The sequence below is a fragment of the Numida meleagris genome, chromosome 6 (assembly GCF_002078875.1).
Source record: "Numida meleagris isolate 19003 breed g44 Domestic line chromosome 6, NumMel1.0, whole genome shotgun sequence".
Lineage (NCBI taxonomy): Eukaryota > Metazoa > Chordata > Aves > Galliformes > Numididae > Numida > Numida meleagris.
In genome coordinates this window covers 47,335,798-47,363,693 of record NC_034414.1, presented here as the reverse complement: position 1 = coordinate 47,363,693, position 27,896 = coordinate 47,335,798, and the positions used below count along the sequence as shown (strand labels likewise).

The following is a 27,896-nucleotide window of genomic DNA, read 5'->3' as shown; positions in this document are numbered from 1 at the left end:
AACTGCATAGTGTGTATTACTATTTTTGAATGAGTGACTGTACCTTTGTTATGAAAGAGTAGTGTTAGTTCCTTGGCATTGGAAAGAGTTCTGCAGGTCATATTGACCTGTCTGTAGTTTGTTTACCACTTGTATTGTTATTCTTGTCAACATTTTCTCCGCTTTGCTGCAAATAAGGGCATTGTTGTTTTTGAAACCTAGGTTGAACTGCTTGAAGCAGCTTTGGATCATAATACAATAGTCTGTTTAAACACTGGCTCAGGGAAGACTTTTATTGCAGTACTACTCACTAAAGAGCTGTCCTATCAGATCAGGGGGGATTTCAACAAAAATGGAAAAAGAACTGTGTTCTTGGTCAACTCAGGTAAGAGGAAAAATATACTAAGTTCCTGAATATGCTAGTTCTGTTGTCATGGGACACACCTTAATAGAAGTTCTATGAGAGCAAATTTGAAAGTTTTGGCTGAAGCCCTTAACAGCAGGGATAATAAGTAGATCAAAGAATATGATACCTTTACATTTTGCCTGTTGTACACTTAGTACAACCTCTTTGTCTTCGGCATCTTCTATTTCTTGATTTAAAATTAAAGTGTTACATCTGAATTGCAATTCAGTTAGCAGTCTGTTTCCTAACTGTAGTTTTATATGGAGGTAGGTTGCCATGTACCCCAGTTTAACGTTAGCCTAAGATGAAGATTGTATTATAAAGTATGGTGCTAGTAACAGGGCAAACATCTTGAAAAGTAATGTATGAAAACATCTTTGTGAGACTGAGATTTTCTTTTTGTCTGTTCTTTCTTTTAAGCAAACCAAGTTGCTCAGCAAGTATCAGCTGTCAGAACACATTCAGATCTTAAAGTGGGAGAGTATTCAAGTTTAGAGGTAACTGAATCATGGACAAAAGAGAAATGGAGTCAGGAATTCTCTAAGCATCAGGTAATGTATTGAGTACAAATACAAACAGAATCTACAGTTAGACCAGATGAGAGCTGGTAATTTTCAATTATACGTAAACTATTATTCTAACAGAAATTCAGCATGTTAGTAATGATGTATATTAATTTTGAGGCAAAACATGTATAGGAGGTACTCAAGTTGTTGTAAAAAGCTGTCCTTTCAGTCCTTTTTTTCCAGTCTCCCTGCCTTGTGGTCAAAGACAGTAACTGCAGAAGAAATTTCTAGCATGCATATTGTACTTTATATGTCACTAAAAATGTCACTCCTTGGCATGCTTTTTTTATTTCTGCCTTTTTGAAAAAGCTGTAGTTCTCTAGTTCTTGAACCCTTTTTTTAGTTTTCATTTTACCTTAGCAAAACATCTAGTAATGGCTAATGAAACTTAACTAGAGAACTCAGACAGATAGATGAGTAGATAAAGTTAATATTTGCTCATACTATCAATACTATCTAGCGTGAACTACGGAAGAGCTTTTCTACTTTACCTTGGCCTAAGATAACTTGTACTTTTTTTTATATTGTATTGATGTTTTTTTAAAATCTAGGTTCTGGTTATGACATGTCATGTTGCTTTGACTGTTTTGAGAAATGAATATTTATCCCTGTCAAATATTAATCTACTGGTGTTTGATGAGTGCCATCTTGCAATCCAGGACCATCCATACCGTGAAATTATGAAGGTTAGTTTCTACTGTATGAACGTTTTAATACTTGATTGTGGAGCATAGGTGAGGTTGGAAGGGTTGAAGAAGTAGGAAGCAAGTCAGTAAATCAATATTTAGCCTGCCTTGGGGCTGGATTTACTGTAATGAATTAATACTTCACTCATATTATGAGATAGTAAATACACTTTTTCTATAATTTGTATTTGATTAAAGAAAAATCTGGCATTATCGTGGACTTAGCGAATTAAGGGAGTTTTCAAAATTATTGATTAAAATGTTTGTGTTTGGGAATGAGATGTACTAACCAGTTTCTTTATTTCTTAAAACACTGATTTCTAAAAATGTTTATAGGGCTTTTTAAGGGATATTGTTAGCTTCATGATGTATTTGTTAGATATCTTCCCAGATCTCTCTTCAGGTTTAACCAGATCACGCGCGCTTTCATTTTTTTTGTATGACTTTAGTTTCTTCATGGTGTGTGAGTATTATGATATGTGTTTTTGTCATGACAAGGATATCCTGTGTAATACTTACTGTTTATTTCTTTAAGTATTTACTAGATGGAAATATTTATATTGAAACATGGATGCTGTTAAATGCTCTTCAGTACTGTCGGTTTACTTCAACTACTGCTATTCAAATACTGGTTTCCAGCTAAGCATAGAAACTTTCTGCCTGCTGGTTTGATAGCTGGCTTTCAGAATGGTGGGAACAACTGTCTGAAGGTACTTCACTCTGATTTACTTCACAGATCTGTGAGGATTACCCATCTTGCCCTCGAATCTTGGGATTAACTGCTTCCATTTTAAATGGGAAGTGTGATCCTGCTGAGTTAGAAGAGAAGATAAAGAAACTGGAGAAAATACTAAAGAGCAATGCTGAAACTGCAACTGATTTGGTGGTCTTAGATAGGTATGTTGTTGTACAGTTGTGACTACTTAATTGACTGCCTTTTTGTTTAATAAGAAATAAACCAGTATAGTTATTTGCTATTTTAAATCTTAGGAAAGTTTGTGTGCATGTGATGCCATTACTTCTATGTGAGGTGTGGATAGAAAGGTGAACATATAAAATTGCTTATCGAGTAACCAGTGTTGAAGTAGTCTTAGAGTTAAGCAGAAAGTCTACTTGACCTTAACATTCAGACTTCATGTTGTTGAAGAAACGAACAATTTACATCACATCCATTTTACTTGTTTTGCATATCAAAAGAGTACACTTTAGAAAACCTAAAGTAAAGGTTGCGATCAAGTGGATTCAATTTGCTTTGCCTTAAATATTCCAATATTTGAAATATAGATAGTGATACGAACCACATTTTTAGGAAGTGTATTAGATTAGTATTTTAGAATGAATCAATCTGGTATATATGGCAATTCTTGTTTTTCTTTTTTAAAATATATTTTTAACTTTGTAACCGTTCATGATAGGGATAGAAACATACTTGACTATGCTTCATACAGCCCTTGCTATTTGCCATATAACTTTAACAGGCTGAAATAACCTGATCTTTGCCCTCAATTAAGATATACTTCTCAGCCATGTGAGATTGTTGTAGACTGTGGACCATATACTGACAAAAGTGGATTGTATGGAAGACTATTAAGGGAATTGGATGAAGCACTTCATTTTCTAAATGACTGCAATATATCTGTACATTCAAAGGAAAGAGATTCTACATTAATTTCTAAACAGGTAAGGTTGTAAACTGTGTGAAAAACCTGGGGAATTGAAGTCCTGCTATTTTTCTTTGCAGCATATATGTTACAGAAACTCTCTAAGCTAGTCAGCCTAGTAAATCAAAGCAAAAAGACTTCTAATTTTCATATTCTACTAACATTGCAGATCTTTTCATAAGTGAGTGGGGCTTGAATGTCAACTGTTCATACCTAGTATTCATACCTAGATTAGAACTTCATCTGGTTTGAGAATCTTGTATTCAGATTTGTTTAAGGCAGCAAAATATCCTGCACCATGATTTCTGTATTCAAGAGTCTGACATCTGTAGGATCTCCAAAGACCTTTGAATAAGTTGATATAAAAAGGGAAATAATGCCACGGGAATTCTTAGGAAAAGCAGTGCACAGTTGTGGTACAGGATGCTGAAGTAAGAATTGAGGTATAAAATCCAACTAGCTCTACAATTTCCACAGTTCATTCTAGTGAGAGTAATGTGTGACTAGTGGAATGAAACTTCAGCTTCAAACTTGCCCTTATGTTTTTGTGCAGAGTGGCAGAGTAGAATATAGGTGGTATGGTTTGAACAGAGACGTTGCACTTGGGGTCAGAAACGTTTTTTGAGATTTGGAATTGCATCCTGAAATACAGTTGTGCAGTTATGAAGTCTCCTTGTTAAACAAGAAATTAGAAGTAAAATTATTTCTATAACCGTCTTTGAGGAAGCTGGAGAATGTTTCTTCTCATCCCAAAGTACTTGAGTGTCTAGAAACATTAAACTGAATATTCTGGCAGTGTCCAGTTAAAAAAGACTACTTGTGCCAGAGAGAGGGGTAATAAGTAAGGTAGTCTATCTTTCTAGTTCATCATAACTGCTTGAGGAAGTCCTTGTAATTTTTGTTCTCAGCTGAAAATACAGTAGGGTAAAATACATAAGGAATATTGGCACTGAGGGCAATCCCAAGTATTTGCATAATCCAGAAGAGTGGATTAACTGCTATGCTTCTAATGTGCATTGCCCTCTGTACTTGTTTTCTGATCCAGTAGCTCTACAGGAAGATGAAGGCACCCGTATTAGAAAAATAAATCACTTTTCCATTTGATTTGTCTTTTTTTCCTGGCTGTGGGGAGAATCAAGCCTCTGTGTATAGTTATAATTTGTTTAGAAAATTTTTATCCTTGAGTCTCATGGCTCATAAACTTCAGGGAGTGTAGTAAAAAGAAGGAAATTTGTTCTATATTTCCTCACAAGATTGGAAGAAGGAAGAAAAATTAGAACAACACTTGAAAACTAATATCCTGATTGTTTTGAGATACTTACATTGTAGTAATAGGTGTAGTTTATCTGTAGTACTGTTTGTTTGCCATTTGTGGATTTCACTAATTGTTTACTGTTTGACCACTTGACTCTGTGGGAAGAATTAACTTGTCATCAGCTAAAATGCTGATTGTACTCAAACATCAATGTTGTTTTCTTTGAGTAGTAAATAATTCCATTTTTTTTGTTCTGCCCACACAAACATACCCCTAATTTTTTCCTATGAAAAGCTTACTAAAATTAGCCTAACACAACTGTGCAATTTCATGTTTAGGTATTTCCAAAACCTTGACAGTTATCATTAATAAATAAAGTAAATAGTACCTTTTAAAGCACTTATCTTGTTATTAGTTTTATGTTAAAAATAACAGATAATTCTTTTTCTTTGCTTATTGAGCTGCCTCTCCTTCTTAACATAATTATCTGAAGATAATATCAAATAGCGATTTCATCAAATTGCAAAATACTACTTAAACTTTTTTTTGAGGCTCAGCAACGTGCAAAGCTCAAAGTTGAGTTTTTGGGATTTAGGAGGGGAAAAAATGGCTCCAATAAATACCAGAGTTCCCAAGGTTGTCTAAATGATAAAAGCCAACTTTAAATATCTTTGTAATAGAACATGTTATCACAGTATTCATAAGCATTATGACATATGATAAGCCAGGTCTGTCTTTCATGGATAACTTATGAATGTATTCTTTGAACTGATACTTGAATTCATCTGTTGTAGATATTGTCAGACTGTCGAGCTGTGTTGGTTGTTCTGGGACCCTGGTGTGCAGATAAGGTAGCTGGGATGATGGTGAGAGAGCTACAGAAGTATATCAAACATGAGCAAGAGGAGCTGCACAGGAAATTTTTATTGTTTACAGATACTTTCCTAAGGAAAATACATGCACTCTGTGAAGAGCATTTCTCACCTGCCTCACTTGACCTGAAATTTGTAACTCCAAAAGTAATAAAGCTGCTTGAAATCTTGCGCAAATACAAACCATATGAACGGCAGCAGTTTGAAAGTGTTGAATGGTATAACAATAGGAATCAGGATAATTACGTATCATGGAGTGATTCTGAAGATGATGATGAGGATGAAGAAATTGAGGAGAAAGAGAAGCCAGAGACTAATTTCCCATCTCCTTTTACAAATATTTTATGTGGAATTATTTTTGTGGAAAGAAGATACACAGCAGTTGTTCTAAATAGGTAAATCTTCTTAAAAACAAAAAACATTTCTTTAAAAAAAGCATGTTCAGCTGCCAGCATGTGGATGCTTATATTGTGAATATGGAAGGGATTGTTTTTTATTTTCAGAACTCTATTTAAAGTTGCTCTAGGAAATCATACCAGCTCTGTGTCTAGAAAAAATAGCAAAAAAAAAAAAAAAACCACCAACCAAGAGGTTGTTTGTGGATGGGGAGAGCAAGTGTGTTTGAAAATTGTACTCAGATTGCAATTTGGTTCATTTACAAGATGGAATACTGTATCCTAACTGTAAAATAGGTGCATACTTACTTGTATTAATTGGTCTTTATATTTGGAATGGATGCTGGAAATTTCTCTAACCTACTGAGTGCTATGCTTCTGGAAATTTTACCGTTAGCTTACTAAATCACATTATTACATGATACGGGTCTGCAGAAAACCAAATTTACCGTTGCAGAAATACCTCTGAAAGTTTACCAGTACAACTTTAATAGTTAGTGTTTATAAAATAACTTATTCAGTTAAACACTAAGCACTTTCATACAGTATTCACCAAGAAAAATAGGAACCCTGGAATTTTTTGCCAAGATACACTTTGGAGTAATCTCATTCCTTATCAGTTCTTATTTCTGAATGTGATCAATGATAGATGTACTTAACATTCTTAATTCTTAAACACCATTTGACATGAACTGAGTGACATATGATTTATTCACATCTTGGGGGGAGTGGAGATGTAGGGTTTTTTTGATAGTGTGCTAAATGTACTTTGCAATCTGCTGATTGAGTTCTGGATACCTCTGAATCTGATACTTCTGTTGTTATCTTTTGCCTGACTGAACAGTTTGAGTTGCATAATATGGTCTTTGATCTGCAGACTTGCCTATGTGTTTTTTGTGCACTTCTTTGTTTGCCTTTCTACATCTTTAAATATGTTTGTATAAATATGCAATATAATGGAAATTATGTAGTTCAGTGGAATTAATGTTCCATGTAAATAGCTCCTGAAGAAATAACTTCAATAGATTGTGATGAATTTTTTTTGCAAAGTTGAGATGAATGTTCCACAGCTGGATGGGGAGTGGACAGAACTGTTAAATTTTAGTTTTCTAATCTATTAAACTACAAATCCTTTAATTTCCACCTTTTTGTATCAGGTGTTCTTGTAGACGGAGTTATACGCTATAATATCTTACGTACTCTTGAAACCAACAGAGAATATGATATCTAGATAGAACAGGTAGCCGCTTTCTGCAGTCTTTAAGCCTTAGGCACCTTTGGTGTAAGTTATGGCCAGCAAAAAATCAAACTATACAACTTTTTCACTGCTGAAAATCAGCTACCATAATTTCAAAATGCTCCTTTACTTCATGTACACTTAGTCTCAGAATTCCTGGAAGATAAGCAGATTTGAGCTGGTTAACAGAAGTCTGGAGGCTTTCTATGGAGATGCTTAAGTTCAAGGGCCTGTGCTGATTGAAGCTGTATCAATGCTGTGTGTACAGGAAGGGGTACTGTTTCCTGAATGAGGAAGTCACAAGTTTGAATTTGTGTATCAAAACCTCTCAAGCTTCCAGTGATCCAGTATGGATCAGAACTAACTTGAAGTACCATCAATTTAAACAAATCTATCTTATAGTAAAACATAAACTTTATCAAATATTATTATAGTCTGTAGTTCATGATGACTAAGGAAGGGCAACCCTTGTGGAAAGCATTGGGCTTTGTGGGAGAAGTAGGTAGGTTTTTTCTCTGATGCAGTACTTAACGCTAGTCTTTCTTTAGAGATCTTTAGCAGCAGCTACTACTTATGTTGTGAGTACTGCAGACTAACAAACAGAAACAAAATCAAATACAAATCTCCCATCAGAAACCAATATTTTTATTACTACACAGAACTGATGAAGTAGCCTGTTTACTCTCTTGTTTAGTCTGTACAATTGAGTCCTATTCTTAAAAGGACTAGAGGATTACTAGAGAATCTAGAAATCACTTTCTAAAGCCCAACTTCCATACATTTTCATTGCAGTGCCTCACAGCTCTCCTAGAGAAGGATCTGAAAGCAGAATTTCTTTTATATCTCTTAAGAAAACAGTGCCATTAGCTACCACTACTTACATTTCCTATTAAACCATGAGGTTGGAGTCTTAAATGCTTCTCAAGAGCTTTCCAAAGATACACACAGTGCCATGTTTATTCAGTTGCTTTTAATTTTTCTCAATTTGTGTAATGAGTGGGATACAAAAAGAACATTTCTAACGTTCATAGAGGATCCCTCTAATTTGTTTTTTAAGGATACCAAGCTATTTGTCAGTTTTCCAATATCTTATTTATTCTCCCTGTCCATTACAGTTTCAACACAATACAAAGGAAGTGTTCTAGGTTCCCATAAACTTCATTAAAATCAGTGACTTGAGTAGTACTCCACTGGGAGAGAGAGGAAGGAGGACTTAGCCATTTTCCATTTGGTTGGCAGCAGCTAGCTGGGCATGTACTGGTAGCTAGCTAGTACAGCACCCATCCTCTTCTGTGAGGCAGAACTTCTCAGGGTGTAACTGGGAGGAGTTTGAATTACTGTTGGAGGTATATGGAGGCAGGCTTTCCTTGGAGATGAGAAGACCTCTTGATGAAAATGAGATGTACTGAAAGAATGGGTCCTGGGCTGGCTATACTGAGACACGCAAGAGATGTAATTTTTTTGTGTAAGAACCCTTGGTTTTATTGGCTCTGCTGTCATAAACCTGTATGGCTGAGAAATCCTATATTCTCTCCATGCTGAAAACAAGTCAACTAAGGATGCTACACCATAAACAATTATTTGGAGCAAGTTAATAATGCTTTTAAATCCACAAATACCTTGTTCTAGGTTCAGTACTCTATTTGTACAAGCAATTTTCTCTCGTCTGTGAAACCAAAACATTGCCAAAGGCAGCCTTTTCTACTTCTTTCTATAAGCTAAAGAAAGATGTAGGAGAAAAAAATTCAATGAACACCGTACATTGAGAAAACATAGTTTTTTGAGGGAGCAGTTAAAGATATTTCTGCTAGAGTCTGTCCATTAGAGAAAATGAACTAAAATGTCCTGAATAGAGAGTTTGTTAATATGAAGCTTTAGAGTAGTAGCTTGGTTTGAAAAAATCTGGTTTTTAACCATGTCTTTTATCATGATAGTTCTAGAATGTGTATGATACATGTATTTGCATGCTGTGTCTTTTATTATCCTTACAAAGGCTTTCAGTAGAATCTGGTGTTTTACGGGAAAACTAAGGCTAGCTTATATTTTAGCAAGATGTTTAATTTTCGCACTTCCATTTTTATTAATTTTTAAATGTAGGTATTGCAAACAAAAGATTGTCTTCCATTGTCTGGCTTATGTGACGTCTAAAAAGCACGTGATGTTTTTAGGTTGATAAAAGAAGCTGGCAAACAAGATCCAGAACTGGCTTACATCAGTAGCAATTTCATAACTGGACATGGCATTGGCAAGAATCAGCCTCGTAACAAGCAGATGGAAGTAGAATTCAGAAAACAGGAAGAGGTAACTTCAAGAAAAATAGTTGAAACTAGCAGTAACTTCAGGACTCTGGGCACAGTCATAGAAGTTTGGGGGATACCTGTGGTTTTACAAATATGCGTGCTAATTTGAGGTACAGATGTTCTTCATAAAAAATAACAGATGTTTAGATAAATTGTACATCACATTGCAGAAACAAAACTTTATGTAAAAACTTTACGTAAAGTCATGCTCATTTCTTGTCAGATCATTAACCATCTAATTTTTTTTTCCATTGCATTAATAGTAATATAGTAATTCTGTACACCAAATTAAAGTTCCTGGTATTTTTAACAGTTATTAAGCTTCTTTTGTTTATTTTTGCTAAAAGTACATTTGTTAAATCTCTAAACTATATAAATGTAAAACTCCGTGGTTTGAGCATATAAAGTTTTTGGCGGTCAAATGCATTTTTCTCCCACCTGGGCTGTGTTGTCAACTTTATGGCTTTTGTGATGATATTGTTATCTCGTATCCTTTTGAAATCATTGTATGCTTCTATCAATTTGGCCTTTTACGTGGTGAGGAGGAAGTAATGCTAAAGTTAGACTTCAAGAAATGCACAGTAATGCAGAGACATAAAATTTTTAATGTAATAAAGCTCCTGAAATGTAGTAGATCAGGAGTTTAGTAGTGAATGTACTTAAAGGAAAAAATGTTGTGTCATATGAAAGTAATGAAGTTAATCATGCCTAATATTTTACTAATAAAAACACACACTTTTTTTATATAGGGGTGCAAAAAAATCACTTCTGTCATCCAGAATATAAAGTCTTCAAAAATGTCACAAACTAGCATGGGTTGAATCCACTAATGAAGGGTAGCTGATTATATGCCACTTGTACTAAAACTTAAGATCAGTAAATGTTGCTGGCTTCAATTCTTTAACAAATTTAAAATATTAGCTCTTTAGTCCTATGGGAGCCTCTCTGTATACATTATCTTGGGGCAGTCTGTAGATTTTACTTTTTAGGTTTCTTAAGATGTTTATTTCTTTTCTTGAATTTCTAATATAACTTGACACAGCTCCTAATGTTACAGAAAATATTCTTTATGCTTCCTCTGACCTTTTTTCTTCCCTATTCTCTAGGGAAAAAAAAATAGAATCATAGAATTAGCTAGGTTGGAAAAGACCTACAAGATCATCCAGTCCAACCATCCACCTACAACCAATAACCCCACTAAACCATGTCTCTCAACGCTATATCTAAATGTTTCTTGAACACTTCCAGGGATGGTGACTCCACCACCTCCCTGGGCAGCCCATTCCAGCGCCTGACCACTCTTTCAGAAAAGTAGTACTTCCTAATGTCCAGCCTAAATCTTCCCTAGCGCAATTTGAGGCCATTCCCCCTCGTCCTGTCACTAGTTGCAAGAGAGAAGAGGCTGACCCCCAGCTCACTACAACCTCCCTTCAGGTAGTTATAGAGAGCAATGAGGTCTCCCCTGAGCCTCCTCTTCTCCAGACTGAACAATCCCAGCTCCCTCAGCAGCTCCTCATAAGTCCTGTGCTCCAGACCCCTCACCAGCTTCATCGCCCTCCTCTGAACACACTCCAGGGCCTCAATGTCTTTCTTGCAGTGAGGGGCCCAATACATATTGATTAGTAAATATTAAAAATAAAAATACCAACTCTAGAATGTGGTGCTCTTCTTTCCTGCCCCAAAGGAGTATGTTTCAGCCTCAGAAATAATTGATAGAAAAAAAACACTCTCCTGAAGGCAGCATTTTGTTATACTGTATTTTGCAAATTCAAGTAAATAGCTGGGATCTTTTCTGTTGCTAGTGGCTGGCAGTAGTTCCTTAGACTTGCTTAATTCCACATATCGCATATAATTCCTAGAAATGTAGCTACTCTGATAAAATAGCCTTGCTGTGTTTTGTAAACACTAGTAGTATATCTGCATACTTAAACAAGTTTTAGGAACGTCTGATCAATTCTTCCTGGCTCTAATAGCTTGTTGTTGAATTGAGTGATGTAAATGATGACAGATCAGTCTCTCAAATTTGTCTTCCTTACTTTTACAGGTTCTTAGAAAATTTCGAGCACATGAGACCAATCTTCTTATTGCTACCAGTATTGTAGAAGAGGGTGTTGACATACCAAAATGCAACTTGGTGGTGCGTTTTGATTTGCCCACAGAATACCGTTCCTATGTGCAGTCAAAAGGAAGAGCTAGAGCACCAATTTCCAATTACATAATGTTAGCAGATACAGACAAAATTAAAAGTTTTGAAGAAGATCTTAAGACATATAAAGCAATTGAGAAGGTATGTAGTCAAAGGAATGTGCCCACTTTTGTAAATTTATCGTAATGTGTTTTAAAAGAAAAATCTCTCATCATATTCTGTTCTTGAAATGTTAAGATCCTGAGAAATAAATGCTCAAAATCTGTTGATACCAGCGAAACCGAAACTGAACCCATTGTTGATGATGATGATGTATTTCCACCCTATGTGCTGAGGCCAGATGAGAACAGTCCAAGAGTTACTATCAACACTGCAATTGGACACATAAATAGGTATGAGGCATGTTCACTTTTACTGGTTGTCTATGAATAAAAAGTTCATTACTCTGTCTTGCAACATAGGAGTATAGGCTAGGGCATCGTGTACATGTCATCTTGGAAATCTTGACTGGGTCTTCTAAAGAAAACTATCACAGAAGTTTGAAAGTATAGTTTGCTTTTTTCCTCTTTATCCTACTGATGTTCTAGCTCTGATAGTAAACATAACAGCAGATTCCTGCTTAATTAAAATCATCCTGTAGATAAAAGCTGCCCTGAAAACATATAGGTTTTAAAACAGGTAGCAAGATTGTTTTTTCTCTCAACAAGCTAACTTTAAAAACAAATAAATGGCTTAGTAAAACTGTAGTAAAATCTTCCAGTTGTAAAATTCACACTTCCAAAGTCAATGTGTTGGAAACAAACAAAAATTGTTGTGTTGGAAAAAAACAATGCTTTAAGTGGAACACAATACCATTCCACTAGACTGGAGAGTGTGTTTCCAAAGGAACTAGCCAGTAGTGTCTTCGTAAAGTTATGGCAGTGAAGGTCTTCAGAGACAGGAAAAAGCGAATGTTGTGACCCTCTTCCAAAAAGGCAAAAAGGAGGAGCCTGGGAAGTACGTAACTGCTCGACTCTTGTGTGTGAATCCTTTTGGAACATGTTTCTGGAAGTATAAAGAAGTGGTGGTTGGCAATAACCAACAGTTTCATCAAGAGCAGTTTTTGCATGTCTAAAACTATTGTTTCATGTGTGATGAAGTGCATGACTGTGAACAAGGGAAAAGTGGATCATATAAAATCCTTCTGTTAACTACAGCTTTTGATGTAATTGCCATAGGATATCAGCAGACAAATTTACATGATATAGGTCATTTGGGTGGGTTTCCTCACAAATGAAATCCAGCAAAGCAGTCAGACTGAGTCAGTGTAATGGTAGATTACACTACAGATTACATGGTTGCATAAAAAGTTCCTCGACACAGTGACTGACATGTATTCAAGAGGTGGGGGAAGATGCTTACAGTGGAGGAGGGGCCTGGAGATTGAGAAAAAGATGAAAGCAAACTCTGGTACATAGGATGGAACAGTCTTTTGCATCATTACAACCTTAGAACTACCTCCTTAAAGACTAGCTTTGTGGAAAAGGACTTGTAGGTCTCCTAATGGGCAGACAGTTGAACAGGAATCAACAACGTACTCTTGTGATGCTCAGCGTGGTGTAAAATGGTCTTCTGTAGTGTTTGTGCCAGTAAGGTAAGAGTTCATAGAAAATGTTTCAATTTGCAAGTTTTGATGGTTTGAAAAATCTCTTGTCAATTTAGGTACTGCGCTAGATTACCAAGTGATCCATTTACACACCTAGCTCCCAAGTGTAAAACCCGAGAACTACCTGATCATACATTTTACTCTACTCTCTACCTGCCAATCAACTCACCTCTTCGAGCGTCAATTGTTGTAGGTATTTGGGGCCGGAGTATCATAGAAATAAGTGAATTTGTTATTACAGATGTGTGCATGCTCCTTTTTCTAAATTGGTATTTTTCAGTGTTAATGAAAGTCACGTGACTTTCTGTTTTGTGCTCTGTAACTGAATTTAAATCTATTTCAGTAATTGTTGCAAAACAAATAACAATTTTTTTCTGTGGGCAGAAATACTTAGATATCTGTCTTGGTACATTGTTTTGTTGAGGGGTTTTTTTTTTTTTGAATGCTTATGTATCAGTTGTAGGTAAATGCACTTTATTGTTTTTCACCAGTAGTATTTTGAATTCAAAAGCTTGGAATTTTGGTTTCTATAGAAAAATAATGTAAAGAAGTGTATCTACACAAAGCTGTCATCAGTGTAATGTTTTATTAAGTTTTGTTTGCTTAATGTTTTTATGTTAAACTGCTTGTAATATGTGCTAATCAACTAAAGACTTCAAGAAATATTTAAATGTTCATAGGGTCCTCCAATGAGTTGTGCAAGATTGGCTGAGAGAGTTGTAGCTCTTATTTGCTGTGAAAAACTGCACAAAATTGGTAAGAATTTGAAAAGCAGTATCTCTTTGGTAAAGAGTTTTTAATAATTAAATATTGAAGATGATCTGGACATTATGTATATACATGGATTTCTGCTGTATCTTTCTATTCTTACTTTCTTTCAGTTTGTTTTTGATAACATCACATAGCTTATAATTTAGCTTTTCCTGAAGAATCCTGTTATTCAACTTAATTTTGTCTTATGCAGCAAATGCAACATTCATAAAAGCCAAAGAGGTTCCTGTATTGAATATACTCAGTGTAGAAGGGAAAAGAATTTTATTATCTAGAAGGTATTGGTTATAGATCAGGAGCTAGATACTGCAGCCAAAAAATAAATTGTTGGTTTTTAAAAGTGAATTTAAACAAAGTATTACAAATACAGAGCCCCAAACTGTACTTTTCACTTCATGTTAAGTTGTGAGCCAGAAATAATATTGCAGATTACTTCAGCTGTCTTGTCTCTAGTAAGTATAATGGAGCATATTCTCATAACAATTCATTTTTTTCATTTTCTATTAACTTTATATTAAAACATTTTAACATTTTAAAATATAAAACATCACAACAAATAAACACTTAAAAAAAATAACCTTTATCATTCTTTTCCCCAAATTACGCTTTTTAAGCCTTGCAATAGTAAGTGAATTCTAAAAACTTAGGTGAGGTGTTTTCCTGAGCATACACGGATGGAACGTGACGAGGCAGAAGTGGGATTGGTTTTAATGCTATTTATTTGTAATCTTTCATAATACCCAGGTGAACTGGATGATCACTTGATGCCAGTTGGGAAAGAAACGGTTAAATATGAGGAAGAGCTTGATCTACATGATGAAGAAGAAACCAGTGTGCCAGGAAGACCAGGCTCTACAAAAAGACGACAGTGCTACCCTAAAGCTGTTAGTATTGCTCAATGCTAATGTTTATTCTTATCCAATAAGAATCTTTTAGAACAATTCAGTTTGTACTTGGCATATTTTATAGTGTTGACTGTATGGAAAATTGTGTTATTATGCTCCCATAAGCTCATTCAGATATGTTATGGAAACATGCCTGTAGTTCAAAGAATGTGCAGTTTCTGTAAAACTTGGTAACTGTTTTTCCTAGTACGGTGTAAGGATAGGCAGCAGCAGATATAGTTGCTTTTTCCCAAGAAAGGTAGTGGTCACAATCTCGTAACAAAGAAGGAATCACTTACCCCTTTCCAAGGATCAGGGCTTGCTGAACATCACAGAGAACATGATCTCCAAGTACAGATTCTTCCCTTGCATCTGCCAGCCCTTAAATGAGATTAGATGAGACCCTGAGTCCACTCCTTCTGGGAGCACAGCTGAATTGCTCCCACTTGTGCTCCCAGGGCTGGGTACACCCCTTCACCAGGTGCTCAATCACTGGTTTGAACCATGACCTAACAGTTCCCATACAAACTACCATAACTGGAAGGAAGAATTATCTGGCATTGATAATCTGTAGATACTTAAGATCTCTGGTAAATGTAGTAGAGCAACAGAAGAATTACTGATTTTCTAGAGAAATAATTTAAGATTGATGGAGGTGTTCAGGAGGTCAAAATTATGTGCAAGCCACTAAGTGCAGAAATTGCTCCTTTACCTATTTTTTATTTGTTTAGATGCTTGGTTTAGTTTGGTAACTGTATTGCTCCAACAAAGATTTTCATAATTTTTTGTTTAACCCTTAGAGTATCAAATATACTTCCAATATTTTTACTTTTAAATATTACTCCTAAAACACTAAAAGGTTTATACGAGATAATTAATATTTCTGTATCATTAAGCAGCTTATCCATAGATCTGTTACAACAGGTTTCAGCCATGTAAGGTTGTACAATTGAACTTATTATATGGTATTTGTGAGGAAAATGGAGGAAAGAAGCTTTGTCAGAGTACCTTGCGACTACTCAGGAACCTTCCTTCTTCCCTTGTAGTTGTTACGATTTCTGCCTATGGTCCTTCAAATATGATTGGTAACAAACAGTAGCTTCTGGTGGTATCTCCTGACAATCTTTGCATTTCAAGAAGAAACCTGTAGCCCTTGATCACATCTGAGAATGTGTCAGCATGTGTTATCAGAGTAGTAGTTTATGGTGATGTGCTGTACCAACCCAGAGCTCCATTCCTGGATTCCTCCACATGCTTCAATTTTAATAGTAGCTTAAATAATTGGTTATTATGAAAGGCTGGGAAAGGATACTGTGTCATCATAAAGAATATTATAGAGGGAATTACAAGATTAGGAAACCTTTTCTTCCTGCAAGACTTCACAAACTTATTGGTCTGAAACTTTGCAGGGTGTTTCTTGGAGTTTCTTGTCACTACAAGGGCCCTTTCCAGTACCCTTACCTCTAGTGATTCTTCTGAATTAAGGCTACTTGTAAAATGCATGATTATATTCTTTCTTGTTCAGAGGAGTTGATTTGTCAACTTCTTTCTCAGCTAATTTTTTTTTAGTACAGAATCTGAGAATATTTTCCCTCACTTCAGTCCCAACTTTTCACATCTGGAAAAAAAGCTTTGGCAAATGTTTAAGGTCTACAAGATCCTCTTGGGCTTAATATAGTTACTAAACGTATGAGTAATTTTCCATTAAGCCAAGGCCTTAGTTTTGCTACAGTCTAACTTTAAAATCCATGACTACATGTACTGCAGTTTAGTTTTAGATAAACAGAAGGATCACTTTCTGAGATCCCTAAAGTAATGAACTCCTACCAAACGTAAAGGATGATCTGTGATAAATATGAGCAGCAGAGTTAAAAATGCTCCTGGCTGTTAAGAGCATTCAAAAATTTACAAGCTAGAATTGTTAATGGAAGACTTTTACGATATAATGCTGGACAACATGGGCTGTGTATAAAACTTTGTTTTTGTTTATTCAAATTGTATTTAAAGAAAATGATGTTTTTAAAACTGTTTATCTGGGGGAAAGAATCTGTGTTAATAAAGCTGTAAATTCAGCCAAGCTTATATGAAAGCTGAATTACTAGATTGTAGGGAGTTTTTATGTTGCTTCTGTCTCCTTCCTGTATTTATTTATTTTCCTTCTAGTGTTAAGATTGAAAGTTGTTGGACATAGAGTGCACCAGATATACTGGCTAAATTTAAAAAGTGGCATCAAGCTTCAGTTGTGTTAGTAGTGAAGCTATGTCTGTATTGTACAGTTAGACGTACGTTTCTAACACAGTGGGTACAGCTGAAAGTTAAGGAAGATCTGGGAGCACTGTTCTCCTTTGATGACATGAGTTCATGACTCCCAGACCAGGTTGCTGATCAAATCTTTTTGCATAAGAAAGAGCTTACCTAAGTCTAAATTAATTTTCTCATTCCTCATTTTTAGCAATACCTTACCAAATAAACATAGGAAGGCTTGTTCAGTGAATAGTGTTTAGGTTAGTTTTGCTGATTTAATTGTGCTAATGTTGTTCTATTTTATGATTTTTAGATTCCAGAATGCTTGAGGGACAGTTATCCCAAACCTGATCAGCCCTGTTACCTGTATGTAATAGGAATGGTGTTAACTACTCCATTGCCTGATGAGCTCAATTTTAGGAGACGAAAGCTATATCCTCCTGAGGATACAACGAGATGCTTTGGCATACTGACAGCCAAACCTATACCTCAGGTAATGAATTTAGCTGCTTACTTTCATCTAATATGCCTCACAATCTCTCGTTTTCCAGGCTGAAGAGTTGGAAATGACCGTGAAAAGAAAGGGACATTTGAATAACAGCTTTATTGTGTTTTAACTTTTGGTTAGCCCTCAAAGGTTGTTGGACTTAGTGTGTGTCCCTTCCAGCTGGTCTGTTCTGTTTTATAAGTGCGCTTACATCAAGCCACCTCTGGAAAATAAGAGGTAGTATATCTAGTCCTGTCACCACTGTATTTTCTGTCATTAGTGATGAAACAAGCTGTTTTGTTGTAGCCAAGCTTTGAAATTGAAAATTTTTATTTTTTATTATTTTGCAGTGGCAAATTCCAATTGTTCCTCCTTTTTTGTAAGAGGTATGATAGGAATGGAGATTAAACTACAGAGATGGCCTGAAGTATTACCTCATCTTTAGGAAAGCTATAGTAACAAGTCCTCTCAGTATTCTTAGTCTGCTGTAGCAGAAAAAGTATGCTGTGTTAAAAAAAAATTGACACAAAGCCATAAATTGTAGTTACATCTGAGAGGAGTTCTGTGTGGTGAGAGTGCAAATTAAATGATTTTGTTACTGCACTCTTACCTAAAGTGAGTACTCTCAATTTCCATCTCGGCTTAAAAATACCTTTTGTGACAAGAATACCAAATTCCTAATGGACAAATCACAGTGAAACCACATTGTAGATCCATCCACAGCAGTTTAAATCCAAGCACATGGATGGGATTCCTATTATTAAGTGTGAGTATTTTTAGAGGAAATATAGTAGAAGTGATTACTGAAGATAAATAACATAACTACCACTGCTAAAAGCAGCACATTTCACTAGCAATTCCAGTCATTGGAGGTCTCTAGTAGAGTACTATTGATTGTAGTTCAGAAAACTTGGAAGCAAAGTTTTGAAAAGATGCCTTAAAAAAGTGTACTTCTAAAAATCTTCCATGTGGAGAGAAACATGATGATGCTTTATATTGCAAGTTACTTTATAATTTGTTTTAATCAAAATTGAGATGAAGGAACCAGTCTGGAAGATGATGAAAACGTTGCCTCTCTAGGCAACCTGTTCTAGTGTCTCACTGCCCTCACAGTAAAGAATTTCTTTCTGATGTCTAGTCTAAATCTACCCTCTTACAGTTTAAAGCCATTTCCCCTTGTCCTGTTGCTACATGCCCTTATGAAAAGGCCCTCCCCAGATTTCCTGTAGGTCTCCTTCAGGTACTGGAAGGCTGCTATAAGGTCACCCCAGAGCCTTCAGTAGACTGAAGAGCCCCAGCTCTCCCAGTCTGTCCTTGTAGGGTAGGTGCTCCAGACCTCTGAGCATCTTCGTGGCCCTCCTCTGGACCCTGGATATGATTGGCCTTCTGGGCAGCAAGGCGCATGTTGCCAGCTCACGTTGAGTCTTTCATCAACCAGCACCCCCAAATCCTTCTCCTCAGGTCTTCTCTCAAGCCGTTCTCTGCCCAGCCTGTATCTGTGCTTGGGATTGCCCCAACCCAGGTGCAGGACCTTGCACTGGCCTTGTTGAACTTCATGAGTTTGGCATGGGCCCACCTCTCAAGCCTGTCCGGGTCCCTCTGGATAGCATCCCTTCCCTCTAGCATGTCAACTGCACCACTGAGCTTGGTGTCATCTTCAAACTTGCTGATGGTACACTTGATCCTACTGTCCTTGTTCCCTACAAAGATGTTAAATAGCACTTGATCTGGTTTGCTGTGCGGTGAGGCAAGCAGTACCTCTGACACAAATGTTAAAGTAAGAAAATGTGGCTGGAGAATGCCAGCACAAGCAACTTAGACTGTTGTAGAAATGTACCTTTGGAGTTATTTCTTACTCTTTAAAGAGGCTGGGACATTAGACAACTTAATGTATGATCTGCCCCCAGCCTTGGAAGAGACATGAGTGTTTCAAACAGCTGACAGACTTTCTGTCAGTACCACTGTGGTAGCAAAGTGTTAGCAGCAGTCTTTGCATACAAATACCTGAACTATGAAACTAGTACTCTGTAGAGGAATCCTATTCTGAATCTTTCTCTTTTGATTTTGTTTGTTTGTTTTTTATATTTAGATTCCTCACTTTCCTGTGTATACTCGCTCTGGAGAGGTTACAATATCTATCGAGCTAAAGAAATCTGGTTTTACTCTGTCTTTGCAAATGCTTGAGCTGATAACACGACTCCACCAGTACATTTTCTCACATATTCTTCGTCTTGAGAAACCTGCACTAGAGTTCAAACCCACAGTAGCTGATTCAGCTTATTGTGTTCTACCTCTTAACGTTGGTAAGAAGAGTTTTCTTAATATTTACTTTTAATTCTTTTAGCAAAACATTTTTTAGTATTTATTTTAAACTTCAGAAATTAACTGCAGAAATAATGGCATGTGTGGTAGTATGAAATATTATGTCAGTTTTGTTTTTATTTCTTCTTCACAATTCTAATTTAGTTTTAACTTAGTGATGTGAGTTGATTTATAGCAAATTTCAAGTTGACTCCATGAGGGTATATAATCACACACATATATATTTATATGTATATATATGTAGCACAAGTAAAACGAAAATACAGAATAAGAAAACACACAGAATAAGAAAAAAAATGTTGTAATTTACAACTTGTCAGAAAAGCTCTTCCTGAAAATCTCTCCCCTGAATAACTGAGTTATGTTTTTCTTTTTGAAGTTGATGACTCCAGCACTTTGGACATTGACTTTAAGTTTATGGAAGACATTGAAAAGTCTGAAGCGCGTACAGGCATTCCCAGTACACAGTATACAAAAGAAATGCCTTTTATTTTCAAGTTAGAAGACTACCAGGATGCAGTTATCATTCCACGGTGAGTAGCAAGTATTTGTCTTATTTGGACATCCTACGAAATAAGCATGGCTGTGAATAAGATGAGAAAAAAGGATTTCCTGAAAGCTTAATTATACAACGTATTCTTCAGTGAAGAATTTCAGATTTTCACATAGTATCCAGTGAACATGACTAAAACGTGTTGCACCATCCTGGCTGTAGTTTTCTAATATTGTACCTCCATTAAAATACCTATGTTGTTCTTGGAAAGCTATGGTGAATTTACCATATTAGGTATTTGAATTTTTGTATTTTAATTTTATTTGCCAGTTTAGATAGAGTATGTTTTTCATATGAGAACTCTGATTCTTTGAATTCTACCGAATCTAGCACAAAAAGGAAACCAGATTAAAAAAAACTAAGCTACCAAGTTTAATTGGTAAGTGTTGGAAATCATCATTTGCAGAATTACTCTTGAGACTCTTATCAATATATTTGATGTTGAAGTCGTAAAACCGTCCTTAACTAGTGTTTGAAAACAAAAGCCCCAAAGTGAGTTATTTAATGGTTTATCACTTAATCGCCTTCAAGCATCAAGAAATCACCACAAGCTTTACTCAAAGGATAAAACATGCTAAACTTTTTTTTTTAGGTATCGAAATTTTGATCAGCCTCATCGATTCTATGTAGCTGATGTATACACTGACCTTACTCCACTCAGTAAATTCCCTTCCCCTGAATATGAAACTTTTGCTGAATATTATAAAACAAAGTATAATCTTGACCTGACCAATCTCAACCAGCCACTGCTGGATGTGGACCACACATCTTCAAGGTAACAACAATCATATTTCTGTTTGATATTTGAAATATGACAACAAAATGCCATTTTTTCCTCTGTGTGATAAAGTTGAAGGTTTGTGCTTTCCAAAATCCTGATTTTTTTCTTGAGATACCTAGCAAATGTTATAACAACTGTAACTTGAGTCTGTTGCTTTTATTTATTTATTTATTTATTTATTTATTCCAAGGGGTAGCTTTGCTTCACTTCATAATGCGTTACAGGTGAATTCTAAGAACAAGTCATCACTTTGGAAAGTTTAAGCTAATAAGTTTTATTAATTATGTACTTATATTAAACTATTTTCACATGTGTTTTAGACTTAATCTTTTGACCCCTCGCCATTTGAATCAGAAGGGGAAAGCACTTCCACTAAGCAGTGCTGAGAAAAGGAAAGCAAAATGGGAAAGTCTGCAGAATAAGCAGGTAAAATACAAGTATTAGTTCAAGTTGCCTCTGTATTAAGAGTGGCCTGGTGACTACGCTTACAAATAAAATTCTATTCTCCGCGTACCAGATACTGGTTCCTGAGCTGTGTGCTATACATCCTATTCCAGCGTCATTGTGGAGAAAAGCAGTTTGCCTCCCCAGCATACTTTATCGCCTGCACTGCCTTTTGACAGCAGAGGAGCTAAGAGCTCAAACAGCCACTGATGCTGGTGTAGGGGTTAAATCGCTTCCTGCAGATTTCAGGTATGTATTTTTTCAATATGTTTAAAATCTGACTTCATTGAAAACAAGGGGAAAACTTACTGTTATTGTGAGAATTTGAGCTCGATCATCTCTGTTTAACTCAATGTCAGTATTCAGTGAAACTGATAATTAAAGACTTAATTGCAAATGGTGACTACAGCATCTAAATTCACTTATTTCAGGAAAAAAACATTACTTTTTTTTAACAAGTATGTGCATGTAGTTATCTTGTCTATCATAATTTGTTTTTCTTAACAAAGCCAACATGTTCTCTTCACAGATATCCTAACCTGGACTTCGGATGGAAAAAATCTATTGACAGCAAATCCTTCATCTCCATACCTAGCTCCTCTTTGGTAGAGAATGAAAATTACTGTAAGCACAGCACAATTGTAGTCCCTGAAAATGCTGCACATCAAGGTGCTAACAGAACCTCTTCTGCAGAAAAACATGACCAAATGTCTGTGAGTTACAGAACACTGCTTGATGAGTCACCCAGTAAACTCCAAATTGATGTCTCAGCAGAACTTGCAGCAATTAATGGTGTTTCTTATAATAAAAATCTTGCCAATGGCAATTGTGATTTAGTTAACAGAGACTTTTGCCAAGGAAATCAGCTGAATTACTGCAGGCAGGAAATACCTGTACAACCAACTACCTCATATCCCATTCAGAATTTACACAGCAGTGAGAACCAGCCCAAGCCCAGCAATGAATGTACTCTACTGAGTAATAAATACCTTGATGGAAATGCTAACAGATCTACCTCAGATGGATGCCCCAAAATGACAGTGACCACCAGTACTACAACAGCTCTTAATGTTTCAAAAGACAAAGTGGATTCTGAAAAGAACGCTTCCAGTGGGTACTCCTCAAAAACTCTTGGTCCTAATCCTGGTCTCATTCTTCAGGCTTTGACTCTTTCAAATGCTAGTGATGGATTTAACCTGGAGCGGCTAGAAATGCTTGGTGATTCATTTTTAAAGCATGCCATCACTACGTACTTGTTTTGCACTTACCCTGATGCACACGAGGGACGGCTGTCGTACATGAGAAGTAAAAAAGTAAGTAGTAACAATCCAATGATATCACATAGAATATTGCATATTATATAAATATGAATCACATATATATACAAACGTGGGCTGAGGAGATTGATGTTACTATAGCTGTAATTGAAATTGTTTTTTTACAGTTTGTTTCTAAATCTAAAACAGCTGATGACCATCCCTAAGAAAGGACAGGGCTGAACTGAACTGAAACTTCTGGGTTAGTGAGAACGTTTGGTGGACCAAACATTAGAGTTGTTTAGAGTAGAAACTCTTAATGGGAGCACTTGCGTCAAATGTTAGCAGCACAGAGCATTAGACTGTAGCTTTACTGACCTTTTCTTTGTTTCCACAATGAGTTGCCTTCCGTAAAAGCTTTTTGCATGATCTTACAGGAATACTGAAAATGAAAGAAACAAAAATAACCATACAGAACTGTTGAATAAAAATTTATAAAAGTACTTTAATGTAAACGTAAGCAGTAGTGAGCAAAGTCTTCACTTCTGTTACAGTTTTAGAATTCTGGAGTCGTAATTTTTTTTTCCATGTAACGTAATTTAAATGTTTAGAATGTGATTGTCTCCTTCTAATAAAATGCATCACTGAGGATTAAACAGCTGAGTAGACTAGTCTTGGAAAATGAGGAAAGCTAAAAAACTTGCTTCAAATAAAAGAAGCAATTCAATATTCAAGTTCGGATTTCAGTACTTTAAAAGGAAACATGGAAATTGTGTTTAAAATGAGAAATGAAGGTCAGAAGTTGGTAGTTCAAAAGTAAAAGAAAGGATGTTTGTGTATGTGTTTTTCCTATCCTTTTAAAATATTTAAAAGCATTTGAGTATTTCAAAATAACATCTGGATTATAACTTACTAAGATTTTTTATGTGGAACTGTTTTAATGCTTTCTGTTGCTAAAGTTTAGGTCATAATAGTAATCATTTTTCATTCCAAATCTAGTTTGAATGTTGACTGTTAATAGTGGTAATTAATGACACTTGTCCAGGTTATATTTACTATTATTCTAAAATTAGCAGTAATTTTGTTTTACAAAGAGAACCTAATCTAACAGATTTCTTTTAACTGAAATTGTCACACCTAATATATTTAACGTAAATAAATAAATCTCTGCTGTGCTGTGAATTGGTTGCACTATGTTAAGAAATCTGAACACTCTTTAGAGAACTAAAGGAAATGCACAGTGGTACAAAATCTGATCTGACCTCATAAAATGGTTTTGGTTCTTCATATGTTAACCTTTTCTTTTACAAATGCATGTCCAGAGATTTATCAAAACATTTTTCCTGAAGGTCAGCAACTGTAACTTGTATCGCCTTGGAAAAAAGAAAGGACTGCCTAGTCGTATGGTGGTATCGATTTTTGATCCCCCTGTCAATTGGCTTCCTCCTGGTTACATAGTAAACCAGGACAAGAGCAACACTGATAAATGGGAGAAAGATGAAACGGTAAGACTTTATTAAACAATGTTGATGAATTAAACTGTCAATATAGTTTAATGAGTGTGATCTGTATCCTCTAACCTCTACCTTCTCCTGTCCCTTACATATTTTGCTACATTTTGGAAAAAAAAATCCATATATTTATTTCATTTCTGTCTAAAACTTAACCATAATTTAAGCAAAATGAGGGGCAAACTGATCCCAAGTAGAGCCCAAACTAAGGAAATTTGATGAACATCATCCAATATATATTAATAGAAAAGCAGGAAAGAAAAGCTTTTTTGCTTGTAGTTAAGGTACTCTCCTGAATTTGCCTGGTCTGAAGTTTCTCCTGGAAATTTAAAACTGAATTATCATTGTTGGTTTTGCTGTAACATTTGTATGCAGAAGAAATTTTGTCTGTTTGCTTTTTAATAAATGATGTATTGATCTTTATAGAATATATGAGGCATTGTTATTTTTCATAGTGCTTTGGAGAATAAAGTTTACAGCTGGCTTGAGAAAATACTGCTTGCTGTTAGCTAGAAAGCAAGGATGGGTGAGAATTACTCTTCATCCAAAATAAAATGCGGACATAGACACCTCTTAGTGCCTGTCACCAAAAACTTCAGAATGGCAAAACTTAATGAGGAGTTATGAAAATTATTCCTGAAAATTATTTTATGTCAAGAGTAAGAGTGGATGTTTAGGAAACACCACTGATTACAGCAGCCAGTATTTATTTTTGAGGTGTTTGAGAATAATTTGGAGGTTGGGGGGAGTGGAGGGATTTATTTTTTTTTTCCAGTTTGAAGACCACACTCGGATTGCAGAACCACCAGAGGGCACATGAGAGGGCTGTTAGGTAGATGTATTGTGCAAATAAATATTTATTGCAGAATAAAACAACTTGATTATTGTGGTTCTGTGTCATGCCAAGATTTTGTTTCAAAGGGACTTACTGTTATGCCTTTCTGAAAATAAAATAGTACATTTGGGACAGGTGATAATCATTACTTTTAAAAAGCTTTCAGTTCTCTATAACTTCTCAGTGGCTTCTTCCTCTTTCACTATTTGTTTGTAAATAAAATTTTCAATTTCAGACCCAAATACAGGGTTTTTTGTGCCGAGTGGCAAACTAGATTTTCTGTGATCTCAGATTTAAATTTCATTGTTTATCTCTGGAGCTAGAAATCTCATTTCATTCTGACAAATTATTATTGAAACGTCCTAATCAAATGTTGGTATTATTGTGTTATCAAGCAGTAAGATCTTCCCTGTAGCAGAACTGTCTGTTAATTTATCAAATAGCTGATTCCCAAACAGCAAGAAAAAGATTACATAATATAGTTATATATAGCTTGTGGCCATAACTAATTCAAAGTTAATTTTATGTTCTTTAAGAAAAAAAAAACCTCATCTGGGGTTAATTTTTTTATTATTTTTGAAATACTTTTTAATGATGAGGAACGTAACTACCAGAATTATATCCTGACTCATTTAGCTGAAATGCATTCTCAGCACTTAATTTTTCATTTTCTATTCTTGTAGTGTAAGAAGCAATGTGCAGGCAGTGTTAGGGTAGGTTACTTAGCTGTCCTGTTTTTTAAAATTATTTAACTTGTGAATGAAATTGTAGCAAAAATGCAATTTATCTTTTTTTAAATATTTGCAAGGACAGCCACTGAACCCTTAGAAATGAACGCTTCTCATTCAGGGAGTGTATTTTTATTTTAGTGGCAGGTGGGACAGGTGATGTGTGAGAAGAAAAAAAATCAGCTGTAGTTCTAGTTGGTTAAAAAAACTTGTGCTGTTACTAGTTTCCAGGATAAATACTCGATTTTAAGTTTTGCAATTTTTATTGAGCAGTTAAAGTTAGTGAAATCCCTGCTTTGGACATGTGAAATGGGTAATTACAACAGTGGAAAAATTTTTGGCAAAATGTAGCTGGTCTCTGAGTTCCTATAGCCATTTCCCCTCCCCCACCTTTCCTAGACCTGGCTAGCTCTGCCACATCAAGCTGAGGAAGGTTGTAATCTGGTTGGTCACTGTATGGTTTTAGGGGCTGCCTGGTGCATCCTCTAGCTGCGCATCCACAGCAATAAGGGCTTGTACATTTGGCCCAAATTGAGGTGTCCCCAGTTTTCGCATCTGGGTCACAGATTTGCAAGATTAGATAGCTGAGACTACAGCATACCATACATAGATTGAGGGCAGATATAGGCTGTTTCACTTGATTCAAAATGGTGTTGGCTTTCAAGACCCAATCCAGAAAAGCACTTTGAATCTGATCTTGCTCCAATCAAATTCAGTGGCAGAATTCCCATTGACATCAATGATGCTGGGTTGAGCCTGTGAATAGTCCTTTTGATATAAGGACGGCTACTTATGCATTTAGCTAATATGTTAAAGTGCTTTCCTGGATTGGGGCCACAGCAAATTGTACAGCATTGTATAGCTTGGACATATCTGTGTTCAATTTACAATTTACTTCAGTGTACACCAATTTGTTCCATGTGAGGAGGGAAAAGATATGAGGTATCATTACTTTTATTGTTGTGGATGTGTAATTTTGTATTAAAAATGGTGACAAATGTAACTTTTCTTTTAACTAGATAAGGTTATGAGTATAGTCTGAAAGAAATTAGCTATGTACTTGTCTAAAGTATAGGATTAATACTGGTTGCCTTTGCATTGCATCATTATTCTACATTGTAATTTAATGTATAGGTTGCTGTTAAGTACCAAACAAAAACCTATGTTGCATAACTGTGTCATTTTTCTCCTTCTCCATTCTTAGACATTCTTTATTGAAATCTTGGTGATGCAAAACATTTGAGAAGCTAGAGAGGTTTCATAGGTGTTAAAATTACATGTTATTAATTTGTTTTTCTTCTGCTTCTAAGCAAGATCACTTACTGAATCCCTAACATAGACGACCAAGACAGTCTCCCACACATGCATTTAATTCTTGCCAACTGGTATTAGACTCCTGTTTTGGTCTGTAAGAACCAAAACACTGATTGACTAAACTTTTAATTGGTTTGCTGAGTAGACTACAACTTACTTGCAACTGAACTGTATTTGAGAGCATAAATAAATATATTTTGCTGCTTTAAGTAATGAATATTGAAGCGCTAGTGTCTAAGAGATTCTTATAGTTGTTTGATTGAATGTGCTTTGTAGTTTTGAACTGAAACTGAGACGATGGTGACTGTGACTATAGTAAACCCTGCAAGACCCTTATTATTTAACACAGATAGAATCTTCAGGATTGCACTGATTAAACATTTTCAGTAGCCTTTCTTAGAAGCTGGAGAGAAGAATACACTCAAGTCCATTCCTTTTTTTTCTATCTCTAAATTTGTTAATTTGAAATTCTTCCTTTAGCTTTCTTCGGCATACAAGTATACAGTTAGTGTTTTTTTAATCAGTTTTGTGTGCATTGAAAAAAATATAAGCATGAGTTCCTATGAAACATAGCATGTGTTGTACATAAAGCATACAAAACCTTTATTACTTAACCTT

At 35.6% G+C, this 27,896-nt stretch overlaps 1 protein-coding gene across 5 annotated transcripts in view; it reads left to right on the top strand.

The window, feature by feature from the left end:
* The window catches only part of DICER1 (dicer 1, ribonuclease III), a 65,455-nt gene that overhangs the window by 26,284 nt on the left and 11,275 nt on the right, over positions 1-27,896 (top strand). For all 5 annotated transcript variants that reach the window (XM_021403607.1, XM_021403606.1, XM_021403609.1 and 2 more), the window contains 20 exons: positions 202-364; positions 806-936; positions 1,503-1,637; positions 2,374-2,534; positions 3,149-3,317; positions 5,348-5,820; positions 9,226-9,358; positions 11,402-11,644; positions 11,741-11,895; positions 13,205-13,337; positions 13,829-13,904; positions 14,664-14,803; positions 17,361-17,540; positions 19,624-19,837; positions 20,236-20,389; positions 21,002-21,184; positions 21,511-21,616; positions 21,708-21,883; positions 22,164-22,947; positions 24,240-24,395. In XM_021403607.1, the coding sequence (XP_021259282.1) occupies positions 202-364; positions 806-936; positions 1,503-1,637; positions 2,374-2,534; positions 3,149-3,317; positions 5,348-5,820; positions 9,226-9,358; positions 11,402-11,644; positions 11,741-11,895; positions 13,205-13,337; positions 13,829-13,904; positions 14,664-14,803; positions 17,361-17,540; positions 19,624-19,837; positions 20,236-20,389; positions 21,002-21,184; positions 21,511-21,616; positions 21,708-21,883; positions 22,164-22,947; positions 24,240-24,395 (4,065 nt within the window). The remainder of the gene's footprint in view (positions 1-201; positions 365-805; positions 937-1,502; positions 1,638-2,373; positions 2,535-3,148; positions 3,318-5,347; positions 5,821-9,225; positions 9,359-11,401; positions 11,645-11,740; positions 11,896-13,204; positions 13,338-13,828; positions 13,905-14,663; positions 14,804-17,360; positions 17,541-19,623; positions 19,838-20,235; positions 20,390-21,001; positions 21,185-21,510; positions 21,617-21,707; positions 21,884-22,163; positions 22,948-24,239; positions 24,396-27,896) is intronic.